Source organism: Silurus aristotelis (assembly GCF_946808225.1).
Source record: "Silurus aristotelis genome assembly, chromosome: 27".
Taxonomy (NCBI): domain Eukaryota; kingdom Metazoa; phylum Chordata; class Actinopteri; order Siluriformes; family Siluridae; genus Silurus; species Silurus aristotelis.
The window spans coordinates 10,029,932-10,052,560 of record NC_139600.1 but is presented as its reverse complement, the minus strand read 5'-3'; the positions used below and the strand labels follow the sequence as shown (position 1 = coordinate 10,052,560).

The following is a 22,629-nucleotide window of genomic DNA, read 5'->3' as shown; positions in this document are numbered from 1 at the left end:
AGCACTCAATTGTACAGAACGTGCTATATTAAGATGCACTATAATTAAATTTATCATTCACTTGAACTGTTCCAGCATGGCAATGCCCCTGTGCACAAAGCCCCTGAGCTCTCCTTGAAAATATGCTTTACATGCTTTGAAGAAGAAGATTTCGAGTGGCCTGCTATAGAGCTCTGATCTCATCCCTACTGAACACCTTTGGGATGAATGTGAACACTGACTGCACCCCAGACCTCCTCACCTACATAAGTACCAAAATCTAGTGGAACAGCTTCCATGATGGAGGGAATTATAAGAGCAAATTGACACGAAATCTGGGACGCAATATATATATATATATATATATATATATATATATATATATATATATATATATATATATATATATATATATATATACACACACAGTATTTTTTAAAATATATATGCACTATAGAATCAATTATATTCAATTTTGCATATTAATATAAACCTGAGATTTGTCAGAGCTGCTGTTGTGGAAAAAACTGAGTTAAATAGATTCTCGGAAATGACCTACCTTCTCCAAGACATCCAATAAGCTCTTCTTAACAGTTGCAAAAAATAGATGAAAGTTGGTTATCATCTCACACTCTCTCTCTTTCGTACTTTCTCTCTCTCTTCCCACACCTGAAATTGGGATACATATAAAAAAGGTACTTGTTATTTAAATGGCACACACTGCAGAACAGGAAATGTGGAATTTACCATCTAAATCATGACCTGGGCTGATCTAAATTTCTTCCGAAATACATTAGTCAAGATGATGGCTGAAAATATGGTAGCCACCAAGGAGAAAAATAGGAAACAGCGAGAGAGGCAGCATTACAAAGAAGCGTGCAAGCATACTGTATGTATTAGTGAGGCAAGCGAATAATTATAAATTTTTTCCTCTGTTCTTATTCTGTTTGTTCAGCTTTTTTGTTCAGTATGTGTGTGGGTCTGCTCAGGACATTGTGCTGCTGAGCTTCATGTGATCATGTGCATTCAGTTCAGGAATAATACCCACTCCGCTCTCTGTGCCAAGCTAAATATCCGCCAGCCAAACACACCATCTGGCAGCTGTAGTGGACTCGTCACCTTGAAAAATGAGTCCATGTTTAAGCTGGGCTGTAACAGCCACCTGGAGTTCGCTAACTGAGCTGAGAATTGTTGCCTCACACCAGCTTAATGTCCAGTAAGGTCATGATTAGCTAAAAGATTTAAGTTTGGTGTTCTTAGTGCCAAGCGACACTCTTATAACTGTTTAAAACACCATAACCCGGCATAAGAACTGCTTTCAATAATTTGCAGTGTGATATAACACATTGTGTTACACCTTTATGTGGTTTTGGTATAATGTATGAACAGCAAGCTAATGAATAAACTAATGACATTTCAATGATAGCATAAGGTTATTATTGTTATTGTTATTATTATTATTATTAATTAACATATGTTAATTATCTGTTTCATTTATATGTTTATTCAGTAAAATTTTTAGTTTCAAGAGACCTCAGTGAAACTGCGTCTTAATTAGAAACATTCCTTATCCTTTTCATGAAAAAAAGCTTATGATGACAACTAAGCATGAAGGATGAATGCTTGATCAGCTTATTCTTGAAACTATGTGGAGCATTTATTTTTATTTTTTCCGTTCTACACACCATGCAACACACACACCTCGACCATGTTCTAAATACACACACCATTCTCCATTTGAGTTCTGATTGAACGTTTGCAATCAAATGGCCATTCTTGTAGTTATAAGAGTATAATAGATTTACCCCTCACATGTGAAGACACAGAAGTCTAAACACACTTAAACCGGTTTCAGAGCACAAAACGAGGTTTTGTTGTGATCTCTACTATTAATAGTGAAAACCAATGACATTTCCTGTCATTTTTCCTCAACCGACATGCTGATAGTGGTTTAGTGTTTGTGAAGTCAAAAGACTTATACTATGCCTCTGGACCCCCACAATCATTTTATTTTTTTTTTGTTCTGTAATGATTCTGGTAGGTAAAATCACCTTAAAAGGCACTTAGGAGTAAATGAAAGTGCTCATCTCAAAGCCTGAACTGTGACTTACCCAAATGGATGTTTCAGAGTTCAACTCAAGAGAAAGCAAGATATCCCCCCGTCTCCTTTTTCCCCCAGACATCTCAAATTAAACCTGCTGTAAGATGAGCCCATGTATTCCTCACTGAATATCTGAAGCAGTTAAGCAGGCTTTCTAAATTTGTCCTTAGTACCATTTCCTTTAGAAAATCTGGACAAACTGAAATGCCCTTACTGGCCTATATTGCTTTTGGGGGATATGGACAGGAAATGGTGATCATGCTTTTTTACAAACCCCTACAGGGACCAATGATATGGAGGCGAAAAAAGTAAAGATCGAAAACAGTTATGCTTTTTAAGCATTATTTATTAATGGGCTTGGGCTCTGACTTCATTTTGGAGATCCTGCGGCTATGAAAGGGAATACATTAATCACAAGTGGACATTATAGATGTATCATGTACCACTGGTGGTTTGAGAAGATACAGTAGAAGAGAGCGTATTTCCCTTCACAGAGACATAAACTGAATACTGATATTATGTATGACCAATCTGAAATATGTGATAAGGTCACATGGTTCCATCTTACTTTAAACATGGCTTAAAAAAGTTGTGTAAATAGAAGGTATATAGTTATTGTTAGTATATGCTAACAGAGATTGGGAACATATTATGCTAGTTTAAATCCCCCCTCGACACACACACCCCTTATGAGATCCACATTCTCTAAATTCACTCGTCATTTTTATTCCTGTTACTACGACAGTATCCTGAAGCAGCTTCAGCCTCACTATAACCAATTTGACTCAAGAAGTCTCATATCAGTGACAGGAATCTGCAGCTATGTCGGTAAAGCGAGAAATTGGAGCAATGAGGACATCATATCCTGCAAGACAAATCACTATGGGCTAGAGTTAAGGGATAAGAAACAGACTAGCTGAAATAATCCGAATGAAAATCACTATGCCAATTTATTTTTAATATGTTCATAGGAGCTGCATATCCCTTAATGGCAAATGACATAAACCTATCTGGGCAATTGCAAAGCTTTATTACAATGTGCATACAGCTTTCTGATGTCATATAGATGTTAAAATATTTAATTCAAGCTATTCAAGCTTAGAGTCTTGTTTTCTCTGTAGCATAACAAGCTGTTTTTTTCGGGCTTTTTAGCTAAAAAAGTAAACAAATGCATAATGTCATTCTTGAATCTTGAAAATGGCTGTAGTCAAAGAAATAATACACTTAAATTCATGGTGGTAACAGTAACTCCAGTTCACCACAACACACAGCCATTGTTTATTATCCTATAACAGCGCATCCTGTGTTGTTTTATGCCCTAATTAGCATGACTAACATAGTCAATATATGTAGCATGTTATAATGGATAGACATCATCTTCGCTTGTATGAATTATATATACATTTTTAATTGTTAAAGCAACGTCCTCATCTTTCTTCACCATGTCTTTATTTAGACTAATAAATATTTCCTAACGTAGATATGGTGTTTGGTATGAAACAGCAAGCAAAAGATAATAATAATGCGTCCCTGTGAAGGGATCCTTCTAGCAAAATGGAACAGAAAGGTAGAGAAGTGCAAAACAAAAAGGCAATATGGGACGAAGGAAAGGTAGTTGAATGAAAAAAAACAACATTGTCAGCATTTTGGCTCTTTAAACTGGGTGACAGAGAGTCTTAGTTTCCTGAAAGCATAAACCTGCTGACTCGTTTATTTTTTTTTTATGGCTCAAGCATTCTATCTGTTGCATATCTATTCTCCGGACAGAAACCCCAACTCTAATAGTGCATTCAAGAACATGCTGTGATGTTCTCACTAAAGTAACTCCATCTCCATACCTCCTTTTCCCAGCACGGCCATTCTGGCTGCTTGCGCAAAACTCAAGGATATTGCACAGGGAGTCCCACTTTGCCATGTCGACAGCCTTACTGGGCTTCTGATTGGTTTTATTTGCAAAAGAGAGTGTTTCTCAAGACCTGTTAAGGGGATGTTCGATAGTTTTGAGCCTCCACTTCAAGCAGGAGAGACTCTGAGTCAATCTTCGAACGATTACCGAGAGAAAATGGCTTCCATCAGAAAAGCCATGGACGTTTTATTTCGAACGAAATCGCGAGACATAAGAAGGAAAGCACTATGCAATTGTGCAAAGATGAGACTGTAAGTGCAATATTAGACTCGGGCCAAAATAATCAAACAAGCACTTAAGATCACGTTTCAGTCGTGTCAGATACACACATCATTTTTGAGTGTGTAGCGAGAGAAGGAGAGTGAGAGAGAAAGAGAGAGAGAAAGAGAGAGAGAGAGACACTTCAAAGTGATATAAATGCATTTGCTGCCATCTTGGATTAGTTCCAGCTTTGTGTACTGAAGTGTCACTGTAATTGCTGGATTCGTTTGACAGGGCTTAGGTGCTTCGGCTGTCCTAAGCAGTCACGCCGTCTTTTCTAAGCCAGTTAGCTGTTGCTGAAACAGCAGCTTAGCCCAGGCTTTCTCCATTTTAATTTAGGCAACGCCAACTAATTAGCATGAAACGCAACCAAACAGTTCATTCCAATTGGAGTAAACAAACTGCCTAGTGTTCAAGCTGAATGCAAACTTTGCCATTTGTATATGTTTAAATTTGCTTGTGTCTGAAGCTATTAACAAAATGTGTATAATCTTGCTAATTTAATTAGCTTATAAAGAGGGTCTGGCAAGAACTGTGTTTTTTTTGTCTCTAGTGCATGTACGATATAACAAGCGGATGCAAAAGACCCCACAATTTGGTAAATTTTTGTTAATGAAATGAAACCTAGGTATATTCTTTTATAGAGTGTCCCTATGGACTGATCAATGTTTCCAATAATGTGTTTCAATGCTCTAATACACATGATTCTACTCAGTAGGCAATTAACAAAGCATTTGTGTATTAGACGAAGAAAAGCATCCAAGTGTGGCTGCAGGAAATCTGAAGAAATTATACCTCAGTGGTTTAAATCCACTCCCCCAGAGGAATCAAATGTACATTTATTGACATGACTCCTGAGTTTAAATGAGAATATGTAGAATTAAATTATATTAAAAACTAGATTTACATTAACTACGCAATTGTATCCGATTTATACGAATTCAGTTCAATCAATGATTAATTCTATTTATTTTTAATCCAATATTTGCTCAATTTAGCTGAACAATAACACACACCCCCAACACACCACACACACACACACACACCTTTCTTCTGCTGTTGTAACATGTGGTAAGTTCATCATAAAATAGATAGATAGATAGATAGATAGATAGATAGATAGATAGATAGATAGATAGATAGATAGATAGATAGATAGATAGATAGATAGATAGATAGATAGATAGATAGATAGATAGATAGAATAAAAATCATAATCTATTGCAAAGCTGTGTAAAACCCAATTGAGGTATCAACTAGGATTTACTGTGAAACATAGAACACATAGGTGTGGAAAAAAAGGTTTGGACTAAGAAATAACAAAGAATGTCCTTCTGATATAACCCATTATGTACATTTTTAAGGTCTATTATTATTAATATTATCCATATTATTAATATCTATTAATATAGGCATCATTACCACAGGTTTGAGAGTGGCCTTGATGTGCAATAACATATAAGGTTGTACTGAAGCCTAATTGAATTTGTTGATCTATTCTTGTACCTGCTCTTCATGTTCGCTGAAGAGATATTCAGAGCCGATTATAAAACACGCTTTTACTAAAGTAAAACAGTTGCTGTTTACAGCAGGTCTGGATGCTGACAGATAACACTGCTAGCAAATTCCTTTTTTTTTGTGCAGGTCAGTATAACAGTATAACAAAACATTTAAACCCATGTCTCTTCTCTTGGATCTTGTGTCTATGTGCAGCTGTGGAACATAAAGCGCAAGGGTGTCATCAATCTGCACCACAGCGCAGTCAGCCAATTGCTGGGCATGAAGCTGTGATCAGCAGAAAAGATTGGAGAGATAGAAATGGGGGTAGACATGTGACTTATAACCCTCCTGTTCTGTCTCGCTTTGTCTTTCGTTAGCTCTCAGTGACAAAACGGTAGCAATAATAGGTCAAGCTGTAGCTCATTTCAAAAGTGCCAGATTCAGATCAATTCTGTGGACAAAGGTTTGTGCTCATGACCAGTGCTCAATGTGTGTCTTTTTGAACATTCCATTTCATATTTAGTCCCCATTTGCTGTTATAATAACCTTAATTTCTCTGGGAAGATATTCCACTAGAATTTACCCCACTAGGGTTAAGATCGGAGTTCCATAGCAGACCACTCATGATCACTTTAACCCATAAGAACTATATCTTCACAGAGCTGATTTTGTGAACAGAGGCATTGCCATGCTTATGCTGCCTCATCCAAAGACATCCTGTACAATCATGTGCCTTCAACTTTGTGGTAACAGTTTGGGAAGAAGCACATATGGCTGGAGTGTCAGGTGTCCCACTACTTTTGTTCATAATGTGTATATGCCTTCGTGTGTTTAATCACATTGTATTGCCTACCAGCTGCTTGCCATTGTCATGCTTGTACATGTGTGGGTCTCCTCTCAAGTAAATGGGAAATTGAATGACCCCACATTTAAAGACTATACAATCCTATACAATTGTGTACCATCAACTGTGTTTGGGATGGAACCACATATGGCTGGAAAAGTCAGGTGTCAGGTTTAAATGTCCTGTTACCAAATACAGAGCAACAATTAAAAACATTTCTTATGTTTGTGACTTCTGTTGGAATGAGCCTTAATGTCTGTGTGGGTGAGGTGTTGAAGGGGGATGCATGTAGCTCTATAAACCTTGCCTTTAAGTAAAGTGTTGCTGAATACAAATCCTTGCGGAGTGGAAAGTTTGCAGCTGATGACGCAAGAAGCTTATTGATGATCTTAACCAACTGTGGGGTTTGTGTCTGCGCACACCACAAATGCGGCAAATTGGCAAGGCATCGATCTGCGAGATTCTGTAGAATGGCTATCGATCAGCGGGCCTGGCGGGGGTGCGTGTACTTGTGTTTGTGTGTGTGTGTGGGTTGGTAGGCGGTTGTGTGTGTTCCAGTGGAATCGATCAGAATGAAGAGTTCGATTACAACTCATAAATTGCATCGCCTTAGTAGTCTTTATTATGTAGCATGTGTGATACGGGATGTTCTCTTTTCTTTTTTTTGCGGAAAACAATTATTCCGAATTTTACTGGCCTGGGGATGTGCAAACGTTGTTTTTAAAAGATACCAGTGTAATCTTGGTGCATTATTGTTCTGTGATTGTAATTAGAATTTTGCTGTGAATAAGCACAAGATGGGCTAAATTAAATAAATATATAATTATAATACATTTAAATGACTACATTTGCATGTTGGCTTAGGAAAGCCTGACACATAAACCAGGAAACCCCCCCCCCCCCTTCCTCAATTTATATGAATAATTCTCAAAGCCTTTAGATCAATGCTCTCATGAGAACACCATAGCTAGAACTTCTTAAACGATTATTTACAGACACACACACAGGTCCAGCAACCATTTTGTTTTTTTTTTCCTCTCCTATATCTCATCTTGACCTGATCGATTTATGTCAACATATAAAAAACATATGAGCCCCCAAAAAAAAGAAAAAGATATTTTTTATCTCTGGCATGATGCAGAGGTCAGGGATTGATCACACTATTTCATTTAAAAGTTCCAAAAAGAGTTGAACGAAGTTACTCGTCTTTTCTGTCGAAGCACTAGTGTCATGGCTTTTGAACTTTTTTTTCAAGAGGATTCTTGAGCAATATTCAACGTCCAATTTCAACAGTGAAAAAGTATTCAGGGAAGAGATTCCTGAAATCGTTTGTCGATCATAAAAGCTTCCTGCAGTGGAAGATGGTCAAAGGTGGAAGGGTGATGGAAGGACCGAGGCATTTTTTTCCCCCTACGTTCAAAAAGTCCGACATGAGGTGATACACTCAACTTTGATTAACAGGTCTAATTTAGGAGAGTTTGCCATCCAATGCCTTACTATTATGATGGTTATGTTTTATTGCTCCATCAGTATCCTGTTCTACTTTCAACGCTCGAGTTAATAATGTAAATTGTACCGGAGTAGATGATAAATACAAAATAACCAAGCTTTGATTATGCAGCCTGGGAAAGTTTGGAATATATTATTAAGTCTATCTTGTAATGCAAGTTTATTTAAAAGTCTCAAAATTTCGAATCGTGTGTTATATCAGTTTTATGCAGCTTTATTTTCCCATAGAAGAGACAAAAACCACACATTATCATTATGAGGTGACTGACTAAGATAGTTTTGCAAAAGTTTAAAAAATGTGAAATTTATATAAGCTTATTTAAATGTTTAATGCACAATCACAGGCTTCTTTCGTATTTTAGGAAAATATATGATCTAGATCCTCTCTAAATTACCTGCGTATTATTATTAGTAGTAGTAGTACAGTAAAATGCTCGTATGTCCGAACTAGTTTTCCCCATAAGAATTAATGTAAAAGTGATTTCATCCGTTCCGAAACCTCATTCGATCGCTTATTTCTTCACTTAAAAACCTGTAGCCTATTTTACAAACAAATACACCGCAAATTACCGTACGGTAAACATAATTTAACACTTACCCATGTGGTAGTGGTTGATTGCGAGTGTGAGACGCACACCACGCTCGTACTTTTCCACTATTTCCTTCTTGGTTTCAATGGTAATTCTATTTACTTTAGTTATTTTGCACCATCACTGATTTTCTTGGGTGACATTTTTCAAGATTTTTAGTAAAATAATAATATAACACTAAAAAAGTTCAGTTTTTGCTGCACTGAACAACGAGAGCCGAGTGATACGAGATCAACAAGCGACTGATCAAAACAACCTGATTACCTTACACGCTACCCTCGGCAGAAAGCGGGGAACCGGCAGCGTGGGTCGCTCGTATCGGGGGAGTGGTGGCTCCAGCGGTTAAGGCGCTGGGTTACCGATCGGAAGGTCGGGGGTTCGAGCCCCGGTATCGCCAAGCTGCCACTCTTGGGCCCTTGAGCAAGGCCCTTAACCCTCTATGCTCCAGGGGACCCTTACGAGAAAAATAGATCAAGGACCGCGACGTGGGGCCGCCTTCCCGTGGGCTCACCACCTGCAGGAGGGACCGTAAGGGACCGGTGCTGAGAGGATTGGGCAGCAGTCGAAGGCGGGGGCCTTGACAGCCCGATCCCTGGACACGGAGAGTGTCTGGGGAATCTGCTTAGACTGCTGCCCCAGCGACCCGAATTACAGATTAGCGGGAGAAGATGGGAAAAAAAGGTCGCTCGTACTATTAGTTGCTCGTACAATAGGGTTTTACTGTAGTAGTAGTATTCCTAAAGAACACTATATGGACAAAATATCAACTGACTTTTTCAACAGTTTGTGGCTCTTCCCCAGAATCTTTACTGCAAAACTGAATTCACACGGTTGTATAGAATGTCATTGGATGCAGCAGCATAAAATTGTCTCTTCACTTGAAGTAGGAGACCCAAACCTGTTCCAGCATGATGACACCCTTGTGCTCAAGTCCAGCTTCATGAAAACATTTTTACATAGGTGGAGTTGAAGATCTTGAGTGGCCTGCTAGAGATCTTTGACCTCAACCCTATTAAGCACTTTTGGGATAAATTGGAATGCTGACTGCACACTAGGCCTTTTCACCTCACCTACATTATTACCTGGATATGTAGCTGAATCAGCACACTCCAAAATCTAGTAGAACATATTCCCAGAAGAGTGGAGGTTATTATAAAAGCAAATGAGGACTAATTCAAGGAATGGGATGCAAATCTTATGGTCAGGTGTCCACAAATGTATGTCTATGTAGTGTATATAACTTTCAATCAAATGAATGATTTGAACACCTTCCAATTAGTGTTCATACATCAATTAGTGTTCATACATTAATTAGTGTTCATACATTAATTAGTGTTCATACATCAATTAGTGTTCATACATCAATTAGTGTTCATACATTAATTAGTGTGCATACATCAATTAGTGTTCATACATCAATTAGTGTTCATACATCAATTAGTGTTCATACATTAATTAGTGTTTAAGTACATTTCTAACAAACCTGTGAAAGACTGTGTCTTCTACAACTTTTTAGAAGAAACAGAGAGAATAGAAAAAAGATGAGAAGACAACACCTCATTCAACCTCATTAATCATATTGATGGATGATGTTTTCCATGAAGAGTCAAAGTTGCATAAAACCTACATCATCCTTTGCATTTAAATAGTTTTAATAAATTGCTTCATAAAATATGTATGCAATGCCCATGACCACTTTAAAACAGGAGATTGTGTAAACAATTTTAATGATCATGACTTATTCATAAAGCTATTAAAACATACGTTTTATAAAGCATTTATAATGCTTAGTATTAGTTACAGTAACATGCATCAGACTTCATATTACCAGGTTTCATAACGTATTAAACAAGCTCTTTATGTTTGTTTCAGCTTTGTAAATATTAATGCCCTATTAGTTGTTATTACATTTATTACATTTTTTTGTTGTTGTTACATAAGCAAGACTCTGGAAAACACTGCCACTTTCTTGCGAATCGATTAGAGGCTGTTAGCTTGAATGGCCCTTCCAGCATACTGTCCTTGAACTTAAGAGTCCATAAGATCAGCAATTACACAAATTGGAGAGGGCATGCAATGACATAAACAGGCCTCTTTAATCCAAACATGAATAGATTTCAGTTGTTTTAGCCTGAGGTAGAGGAGGGGTTGCAGTTTCACTGCAAATACAGGGGGAAAAAAAATACTGTGGTGATGATGAGTATTATTACTATTAGTTCTAGTAGTAGTAACACAAAAAATGTAACAAATACATGCATTATATTAAATATTACTTGAACAATTGGAAAAATATTATTAGACAGAATTATCTGTAAAGTTGCCTGCTAATTAGTTTACTGTTTGGTCTTAATGTATCAGTTTTGTTAATTATATTCAATTTGATATGGTAATAGTTTATTTTTTGGTCTTTAACTGTTAAAAAAACAGCATTAGTATTTTTAACTCTGCAAATAAGCTAAACCTTATATGAACAGTATTTGATCAGTATGCGGCTGCTATTAAAGGTCTTGGAAATTAAAATAGGATTAAGAATATATATATTGTATGTGATTTCTGAGCATTGCATTCCACATTTAGTCCCAAATTGCTCTTATATTTTCCACCACTCTTCTGGTGTTCCACTAGATTTTGGACTGAGCTTCTGGAAATTTGTGTTCATCAGCCACAAGGGTGAAAGGCAGGTACTGATGTAGGTGAGGAGGCCTGGGGTGCAGTCAGAGTCATCTCAAAGGTGTTCAGTAGGGATGAGATCAGAGCTCTATAGCAGGCCACTCAAGATCTTCCTCTCCAATGCATGTAAACCACATCTCCAAGGAGCTTTGTGCAGCAGGGCATTGCTGTGGTGTAACAGGTTTGTGTTTCCAAGTTTAAGTGAATGCAAAAAAAAAAAAAAAAAAAAAAAAAAAAAAATATATATATATATATATATATATATATATATATATATATATATATATATATATATATATATATATATATATATATATATATATATATATATATATGAGAGAGAGAGAGAGAGACAGAGAGAGAGAGAGAGAGAGAGAGAGAGAGAGAGAGAGGGGCAGGGTTTAAAATGTATCACATCTCCACTAGTAAAACATAGTAAAACATGCCTCCACTCACTGCAGCTCAGGGTCTTTGTTAAATCTTAAAATCCATGACTTTCTGATTGCATTTGTTAGGGTAACTCTTTTCACTTTTTCCCGAATGCGCTAGTAAATTTTTCAAATGTAAAATTCTCCTTCATATGTACAGGAAATGTACTGAAACCGTTATTCTGAGATTCCTTCATTTTGTACACTCTGTGTTCAGAGGGCTGCATTAGTGCTACATCAACCCTCTGTTCTTCTGACTGTTGGACACATTTATTTATTTAGACTAACTATTTCTTTTGTGTGTATCTTTTCCTTTAGGAGAGCTGTATATAGGTGGTGTGGGAAAGACGATGTATAACAGTCTGCCCAAGCTCATTGCGTCCCGAGACGGCTACCAGGGCTGCCTGGCGTCCGTGGACTTGAACGGGAGGCTGCCAGACCTGATTGCAGACGCCCTCCACAGGGTGGGCCAGGTGGACCGAGGATGCGATGGTCAGTGACCTCTTTCATCTTTGTTAATTCACATGCACACAGTGTTGTTCTTGTTGAACAAGGAGACATTCGGATATAACATCAGGGTTGGACATCTGCTTGCTGGCAGGGCAAGTCAAAGCCCAATCCAATGATGTATGCACCTGGACGTCTAATAAAACAAGACTAAAACATACCTAAAACGAGACTTAATTCTGCAATGAGGTAATTGTTTGCAATAACAAAGACTGCTAGGCCTTTTGGGTATTGTGTTTCGTTACACATGTAATCCAAAGCATCCTAAACATGTTTTTTCCTTAAGGAACTTACAAAATGAATACATCATCTGCTATTTGGCCATGGGGGCACTTTTTCCACTCCTGAACATTCAAATATAGTGGACAGGTTTATTTGAGGTTTTTGTACAATCAAAATTATAATACACATGCCCAAAGTTCAAAAGGTATGAAAGCCCTAAGAGGTCATGCATTATTATTATTATTATTATTATTATTATTATTTTTTTTTTTTTTTTTTTTTTTTTTTATGATTAGCTCCTAAGGGAAAAACAAATCTAATATAATAATATTCATATTAAGAATAAGAATAATGCATTGCCTCTTGGGACTTCTGTAATCATTTGATCACATTCCCCTTTTTTATTTTTTATTTTTCTTAGATTTTTCAACAACTGTAACCAAGCAAAATTCTATCCAGATAAAGTTATATGACCTGTATTTGTTTGTCCTCAAAGACCCTTGTGTAAGCAAAAAGCCTCAAACTACACAGAAATAAAACATCTCTGCCTTGTTAAAAAAATAACATTGGAGGCAAACAATAACTGTAAAAGGGCAACCATTATTTTATAAGCGTAATGGTAACAGCTCATCTAGAATGCCCTTACGTCAGCTAAAAGTCATCGCCCCCCCTCCAACGTTCGGCCCAGTCCCATGGTGTTTAATAATGAACCCAGCCAGCAATATTCTAAACAGACGTATCAGCTTTGTGCTAAGACTTCATTTGTAACTTTAAGCTAGGCATACTCTGGATTTATTTTATTTATTTATTTATTTATTTATTTATTTATTTATTTATTTATTTATTTATTTATATTTTGGAGCACAAGAACTCTGCGGTGCTGTACTGTGATTTCCCTGTAGAGCCGTCGATCGTGTTTTGGCTTTACCTCTGTCTATCTCAATCAAAACAACCTGATTACCTTACACGTCTACCCAAAAGCAGGGCATGTAGTTTCTGTTTCAGACAGTTTTAAAAGCGAGTACTTGAGATTTACTCATGCAGCCTTTAAAAATGCAAAAATTTTATTGGATTTTTAATATTGCTTATTTGTTTTGACAGTTTTTCGTGCTCTCGTCTAAAAGTTTAACAGATGGCTTACAGTTCTATTGTTGGAATTCATTGCCTGATTTGCATATGATCGATAAATGGCGTATCTGCCGGGACTATAAAACAGCATCTTGATCTGAAATCTGCAACACATATTTGTTATGCAATTGAGAGAGAAATCTTGCAGTACTTTTCCCTAATGAAAATATCAATGGCACTAGAGAGAGAGAGAGAAAATAAAACAGACAGATAAAAGAAAAAAAAACATGTATACGTATACTGCTTTTCTCTCATGCTCACTTTTCACCGGATAGTAAGCCTATATAAGTCTGTAAAATGCCTACAAAAGAGTTTTTTGACAGCTGACATCTTTCAAACCTACATGCATTTTTATTACAGTAATCCCCCGCTTTGACTCTCGTGCCCCCGGTTAATCGCGGAATTGCATTTGCTACATAACTAATTAGTTTGGCTGATTTTCCCGATCACTCGCGGATAGCACCATGTTGTTATATTGTTTCAATATAGTTATTGTTTTTATGGAGTTTTATGCTGAAATAATGAAATATATTCACTAAAATATAACTATTAATTATAAAATGAAGTAAAACGTTATTACAGTACAGTACTGTATACATAAAAAAGCATTTTTAGAGTGGCATTTGTTTATCGTGGTTTTTCGTTTATCACAGGTTTTGGAACATAACCACCGCGATAAACGGGGGTTTACTGTATACGTTTTGGTTTTATGGTATGACCCTGTCAAGGCTACGCTAGTATTGCTTAACAACTGACCTCGTAGCACCTCATACTTCCTGTGTCATTTTCATATAATAAAGATGAAATATTTAAAACTCAATGCTTAGTGGGAAGAAAAACTATACATAAATGTCATTATAGTGTAATGAGGTTGACATACGGCTTTCGTGTAATATAAAAACAGGTCAGAGGAAAGATACATAGCCAGGTCAAGGCGGTATCTTTTATTTATTTATTAATTTTTATTTTATTTTTTTGGAAAAAATTATCATTATCATGGTTTTTCATATTCTACTTTGAATTAAAATCTTTACAAAAAATTGACTCGAATTGACTTGAATATAAACATCACTGGATGCATTTAATAATTGTTGAGCTCACAAATATTATGAATATTAATAATCATTATGTAGATTACTTGGTACCCTGGTTATAATCCATGCTTTAAATATTAAAGTGTTATAAATTGTCCTAAATGTTTCATTTATAACAGTTTTTATGTAATAACAGGTCATAAAGCGTTTTTTTCAGCAATATGTAAATACTCAATTGTGCGCAATGCATTGTGAAGCTTTTGAAACAGGTTGTGAAGGTGTTTATAGGTGCTTCTACATACGGCCTTCATAAAAAGTGGTACACGTTTGGACAATGTTGAAAAATTGCTGTGTTATAAGAGGAATAGGACGCTATGTAAAGACGTCCACAGTAGACATCGCTTGTTATTTTCCTTTAACAATATTCTCCATATTTGGATGAATGCATTAACATGACATAGATGCAATGTGATATTCACAAATAAAGTTGACAAAAACAACGTTCACATCTGGATGTTCACACGATGACCATCATGCTATTAGTGGTTGTGGTATTTACTGTATATAGATTAGTAAACGGTTGTCAATATAATACCAGATAACACTAGAAGCATGTTTATCACTTTAACCTGTCGGCTGTAATACTAACACGTGTGCATTTGTGTGTGAAGGACCCAGCACCACCTGCACGGAGGACTCCTGCCATAATCAGGGGGTGTGTCTGCAGCAGTGGGAGGGCTTCTCGTGCGACTGTAGCATGACGTCCTATGGAGGCTCGTACTGCAGCGATCGTGAGTGTTCCATTTGCTTTTTTTACTCTGCTGGTTGGCTAATGGCATTGGGTCAGTTCTAATATAGTGTCGATTTGGTTTAGTTTAGTTTTTAGTTTGGTTTTATTTGCTTTTATGAACTGTCTGGTTATGGATTTGCTGTTGTCACATCACATATATATATATATATATTTTTTTTTTTTCCATTTTGTTTTGTAATCAGATAAATCAAACTAGCATCAGTGGATTTTCCGTTCCAGGCAGAAATACTGAAGTGGCTCTTTCATTTCATCTCAGAAACATGCGTTCAATTTCATAGATATCTCCATGACATGTGATGTGGTTATTAAACGACACAGCACTGAGCTTTCATGAGCACTTTCGCTTGTACCAGACTCTACCGTTCTGTGCTAGTTGCATTCGGGGCACCACTATGGGGTGGAAGGAGCTAAAGCCCACAGGCGGCTGAGGGTGCAGGAAAGAGAACGAGTAAAAGACTGATATAAGGTGGGTATGAACAGATACGAGGCTGTGTTTGAAGTCCTCGGTGCTACCTGGGCTAAGGTATTCAGCAATGGTAACCTTGCAGGCTTGTACTCGCTTTGTGCGAGCTGCCTGGTGAGCTGCTCTAAAAAAGTCTATAAGCGTCGACGAAAGACTTTGGCCCTCGCTCTCGGGACTGATAGCTCTACCGAGCCACTGTGCACTGAGAGTTTTTTGGCTAATTCTTTAACGTCTTTTTACCGCTGCTGATTTATTCTGATTAATTGGATCTATGGCATCTCCCTTCTGGTATGCAGACTTAATCTAGAGGTAATTGAAAGCCTGGACACACGTACACACTCCCCGATTAGAGGTGACTATGTGACTTTGTCTTTTAGAAAAAGGAAATCTGTTAAGGTGTTTAACCCGCTTAGCTTTTAATGTCCAGATATTCTTTTCTTGAGGTAAACAAGGGCTGTTATTACTCCATGTGCACTAGTGCTGAACCTGTGCAAACCTTTTTTTTTATATATGATTATGGCTTTTTAGTTTTGCTTAGTATAGCTGTAAAATTTTTATTGAGGGGTATAGTCTCAGGTATGTTAATAAACAGAGAATAAAACATTGCAAGCTAAAGATGCTATTGAGGACTCGTCTTGGTGAATAATGTTCATAAAGACTTGGGGCAAATGAACGAAGACTAGCAGAGCGATATCCATTTAGTCCACCTACGGATTATGAAATGCTGTGAGATTCGCTTTGAAATTTGACACTAGACACGACAAGTACTGTGTTACTATCCAGAGCTTTTATTATGATCTTGAATACATACCATGACATTCAGGGAAAAAAACAAATGCAGCAGGATGAAATGTCGGTGCAAAACTGGAACACTGTGTCCATTTAACAATCAAGTGTGACTGGCAGGAAGATGCAACCACATGGGCAACCAAAGGACATCTAAAACCAAGAAACTTTGGTTCATGGTGCATTTAGAAACATTTCAAATGTTCAAATCAAGTGTTTGTTTTGCTATAGGTATTTAACTATTATATGCTCCACAGTCCTCTGATGCAAGTCAATGCTAAACCTCTACAGTAGCACAAGCACAACACTTCTGGTTCTCAATCGCACCACTTGGAGCACTCCAAAAAGTCAGATCAGTGTAGACAATATTATTATCATCAGGAGCACAAGGTCCTTTAGAGCAGCGGTCTCCAACCTTTTTTGCGCCACGGACCGGATTAATGTCAGACAATATTTTTACGGACTGGCCTTTAAGGTGTGGTGGATAAATACAACAAAATGATGACCGGCGTAAAAACTGGTATTTTTTTAAATATAATATAAACGTAAATCCACTGTGTTGTTTTTTGTTTATTTTGTTCGCTTGGGGGTTTCAATTTAGTGGTAATGTATTATGTGTTAGCAGCCGTAGCAGCCCCTTTTAGAAGGTAGCGGATGGAGGTAAGACATGTGACCGAGGCATCATGACATGCATCAAGAGTGAGTCATAGACAGATGTGGCAGAGAGAATCATTGAAAACATTGTTCACAATCAGATAATAAATGAAACAGAAATAATGTCAGTTATGTATTCTTTCTGTGCGGCCCGGTACCAATTAACCACTGCTTCAGAGCATAAAGATTTGAATGATTTTTCATGCATATATTATATTATTATCCTCCCCTAGTCAATCACAGTATAGACATCTATAAGCTCATATATGCAGAAGAGGGCAGATAGTGCTTTTCTCAGAGTGTGTTATGTTGCCCTGTGAAGCAGCATGAGCAGCAGTCAGCCTCATAGTTTCCACTTAGCAATTGTTTTATGACAGTGAGATATAGCTGGATGGCAATGTATTGGCAGAGGGCCACATTGAAGAGTAAATGGAATGACGAGGCACTGTATTCCTCCACTGGGCAATGAGTTATTGAAGCATGCTACATTAGTTAACTTTGCTAGAAATGGATACACACTTGTTTGGTCTGTTAATGCGCTTAATTAGCTGGATAGCTCCATTAGCTCCCTTATTTTTTTATTTTTTTTTAGCAAAGCCAATTACGTTTCCAAGGACCCATAACATGAATCGCACTGGAGCTTTTTAGACAATGAACGTATAAAAAAAACCATTGCATAAGATTTGGGCATTCGCCAATATTAAACACGTTGAAGATGGATTAATGGAGTAATCAAGATAAAAAATTGCACACTGGAATAGAGTTGCTAGTGTACAGATGTTGCTGGTTTGTTCAGATCTGCGCACGAACAGTATATAAATAATATGAACGCTATGCGCTTGCTCTTTGTCTGATGATGATTATGAGGATTTTCAATGAGATTTGAGATTCAGAAAGAAAAGCGAACACGCATACACCTTTTTGTCTCGCTTTCATCACGATTGGGCACGCTTCCTTTATAGGGATTCAAATCGGCCTGCTTTTTATGACATTAACATCTCAGCTTTTTTTTTTCTGGTTGCAGGTTGATGTAATATTTCTTATTTCATATAACGGCATATTCGGTTGCTACAAAGTGTAGAAAAGTTAAAGGGGTTTAAATACTAATGCAAGCCACTGGATAGACTTGTATGATTGAGAGAGAGACATGCGAAGTGCGGGTATGTGAGGGGATAATGGAGTATCCGTTTACCTACTTCGGTTTGTTGCATCTGACTCCACCCTTTAACACCACACTATTCAAACACACACAAACAAACAGTGATGGTATTATTATTCAGCGAAAGTCTGTCGTGTCAATTTGCTTTTTCACAGTGTGAGACACAAGCTCATCTGCAAATAAATTACTCACACACAAACACACACACACACACACACACACACACACACACACACACACACACACACACGAGTCGTGTGCTAACGTGTGACCTCACACTCACATACATACGCACACAGTAATGATTTTAAATAAGAATCAATGTTGCTATTCATCCCTCTGTTTTTTTGTGTTTTTGTGTTTTTTTTTTTTTTTATCTCTCCCTCTATCACTTCATGCTCCATCTGGCTTTGTCCCCTGTTCCCTCAGAATGTCACATTCGATCCTCTCTGTCTTTCTGTGCTTTTTCAATTTCATCCTTCCCTTTGTTCATCTCTCTCCTCCCCGAGGTGTCAGGAGGGATGCGGTCAGGCAGAGCTTTGTGTTATCGTGTGTGTGTGTGTGTGTGTGTGTGTGTGTGTTTATCTGTGTGTGTTGAAATAAAAATTTAGCTCTGCGGTAGTGCTCTCATGCATAACAACACAATGACTGCAGTTCCATCCAAGTCTCTGTCTCTCCATTTCAATATAAAACACACACACACACACTCACACTAACCCTCTTTTATTCTGTTCATATACCTGGCTGCTGTTTGCTTCTGTCTCGGTTTCAACACTTTTGTCAAGGCAGAGACCCAGACACATTAGCTGTGTGCAGACTCGTCTTTTCAGTCCCCTGATTTAGCTCTTCCTTTCCGAGGTTATACCTTGACAAAGTTTGCGACGTTCGCCGTAGTGAAACCTGATGAGCTCAGACAGCCATGGTGAAAGAGACAGATGAAGAGAGAGATATTTTGAAGGAGAGGCGGCAGGTTTGTGCAGGAGCGGATCCTACACCGCTGAACAAATGCAACAGGAGACAAGTTTTTTTTGCCTGTCTCGCATGCTAAAGCTTGTTTATTTCTGTCTGTCTGTCTCTCTTTATTTATTTATTTATTTATTTGGTGATGGGTTGCAATGTGGTAAGACTAGAAAGTGAATCTGTAGATTTAACTGTTTATTGTCATATGTACAGGAAACTGTCGGTTATACCATACAGTGAAATTCTTACTCTTGAGCAGCTTCACATATGAAAGACACACTAAGACCAAAAAAAGGAAAAAGTACTAAATTTAAATAAAGTAATGCAATTGCAAGAAGAAAATTGAAATAGGCTAAACTTTTTTTTTATTCATTCTAATAATATCAGTTTAGCTGGACTGTACGTTTTAGCAGTTGATAATTCTAAAATAAAAAAAACAAAGAAATCTTATATTTGAAATAAAACTAGTCATCAGAGGAAAACATTAAAACACAACAGGAAGTGAGCAATGTCTTTCTGCTTCTTGCTTTTTATTCAACAGTAGTTTTGCTACAAACTGCAATCATATAACGGCACACATTTTTCATCTGCTTATAAACTATGATAGTTAACAATTTAATATTTGGTACAGTTTAAATTTAGAGTTTGAATTTAAGAGGTATTACTGTGTAATCAATGAATATTGCTAAAAAAAAAAAAAAATAGAAAAAGAAAGAAGGAAAAGTTTTCGTTATGTGGCAAAAGTAATTCCGCGATAAAACGGGGGCGCGAGATTCGAACCGCGTTAAAGCGGGAGATAACTGTAATAAAAATGTTAAGAAACCTACCATTTAAAGTAAAAAATAAATAAATAAATAATAAATAATAATAATAATAATAATAATAATAATAATAATAATAATAATAATAATAATAATAATACGTTTCTGCATTAGCTGCACATGTAAAGTTGATTTTTCAAAACTAATGCCAATTAAATCATTTTATCAGAATACAATTGTGTGTGTGTGTTCTGTTAATAATGACATTAGGGAGACATAATTGTTTATAGGAAGTACAATTGCATAGCAAACACAGAAGTCAATAATATGAATTATGTGAAATTTCCTTCCTTTTTTGCAATGTAAGGAGAAAAGAAATGTTGATTTTTTGTGGAAAATAAAGGCAATTTTAAACACAAGCACTAGCGATTGTTCTCGAAATTTGGCTGCACCGTTTAAAAATGATACTGTACAGGCTGATTCTATGTTGTCTCTTCAGATTTTATTGAAAGCATTTTAAATGTTATGGTTTTAGTCTCTATCAGTTTTTATAACTTATCTAATAAATCAGAAAGGAACAGTGCCATTGATCCAATCAGACATTTTCTGTGAGCTATTAATGACATTTAACCAGCTGGAACTCAACATTGAACAAAATGGAATGTCTGAATGTCAAGAATTTGAAATTCAGGAAGCTCTGCAAATCTTAATAAATTCAGTTGCTTGTTGCTGGTAGACAGTTAGCATAGTTTTGCTACAGTAGTTAGCCACCCAACACTAATGGGAAAGCTGCTTGAATAAACTGGTGGTTCCAGCGTTCCTTTTGCTGTGAGGATCACTTCACGCCGCTGCCAATTTGCATGAAAATTATGCTTTGCTACAATCAGCAAGTTTGTTTATGACTCCTGTCACCCTATTATCACTGAGTCAACATCACCAAGCTATTGTCTTGCGATAGCTGCTTTCCAGAAAGCCATAGGCAGCGATGACCCAACCCCTGGGGCATTCTGTAACTGCAGGCCCAAATCCTCTTTTGAAAATTATTAAACTGATTGCTCCTTAAGCATGGCACGTCTTAAAGAGCAATTAATGTCGTGAGTAATTGCTTCTGGTCCGCTGACTCTTCCAGCTGTTATTGTTGAATGCCAGTTCATTCTGCACGGAAGCTAAAGAGAAAGAGAGCGGGACAGGAACAATGCAGGAGAAAGAACGATGAGTGAAAAGGAAGGAAATCAGGCAAACAAGAAGAGAAAAGCAATTACATGCGGCACCACTTTGCTTTCCAGTATTGTGAGGGTAAATTGTGTTGGTTGTTTATAAATCGTGGTTTAAAGCATTCCATTAGCAGCACTCCTCTCCTTCTGTGTGTATGCTTGCACTCTGGTCAATTTTTTTATGGTGTGATAAAAGCAGCTCCACATTGTAAATGCTGGAAGATGTTTTTGTTTTGTTTTTTGTTGTTTTTTTTTTTGTTTTTTTAATAGTCCTTATAGTTTACCAAAATAGTTAAATCTGCAAACTTGGTCTAGTCCCAAGGTATTATTTATAACTGATTAGGTGCTGCACAGCTTTTTTTTTTTTTTATATACACTATGTGGGCAAAAAATATCGGGCTTGACTTTTCCAGGCATATGTGGTACCTTCCCATACTGTCACTACAAAGTTCAAAGCACACAATTCTATAGAATGTCTTTGGATACTGTAACTTTAGATTTTCCCTTCATTAAAAATAAGAGACCCAAAACTATTTATAACTAAGCCCCTGTGCATAAAGCAAACTCTATGAATATATGGTTCATATGGGTTGGAGAGGAATATATAGTGTTCTGCTGTAGAGTTCTGGCCTCCACCCTAAGAACCCTATACACCTTTGGGATGAATTGGAACACTGACTGCACCCCAGGCCTTCTCACATTACACCAGTACCTGACTTTACTAACACCCTTGTTACTGAATGAGCACAAATCCACACTCCAAAATCTAGTGGAACATCTTCCCAGAAGAGTGGAGGTCATTATAACAGCAAATAGGGTCCATAAATGTGAGATGTTCAAAAAGCAAATACCAGTCTTATCTTCGACAGCTGACACTAAAGGTCTTGTATCTACAGGTTTTGAGAAGTTTAAACAAAGCACTCATTTAGAGTTTCAAGTATATTGTCAGGTAATATGTAAAAACTGACAAACACTGGATAAATCTCACTAAGGAACATTAATATCTGTCTGCTACAAAGCAGTGCAGGCAATCAATATAAAACGCTTTCAAACGATACATAGTCTTACATGTTACTATTTGGGACTGGGTATTACCTTTCTGAGAGCAAGAAATAAACAGGTCTTCTGTATCTTTCATTTTG

At 37.0% G+C, this 22,629-nt stretch overlaps 1 protein-coding gene across 11 annotated transcripts in view; it reads left to right on the top strand.

Moving 5' to 3' along the window:
- Positions 1 to 22,629, top strand: part of nrxn2b (neurexin 2b) — a 664,725-nt gene that overhangs the window by 392,468 nt on the left and 249,628 nt on the right. For all 11 annotated transcript variants that reach the window (XM_083532478.1, XM_083532485.1, XM_083532477.1 and 8 more), the window contains 2 exons: positions 12,107 to 12,280; positions 15,351 to 15,470. In XM_083532478.1, the coding sequence (XP_083388604.1) occupies positions 12,107 to 12,280; positions 15,351 to 15,470 (294 nt within the window). The remainder of the gene's footprint in view (positions 1 to 12,106; positions 12,281 to 15,350; positions 15,471 to 22,629) is intronic.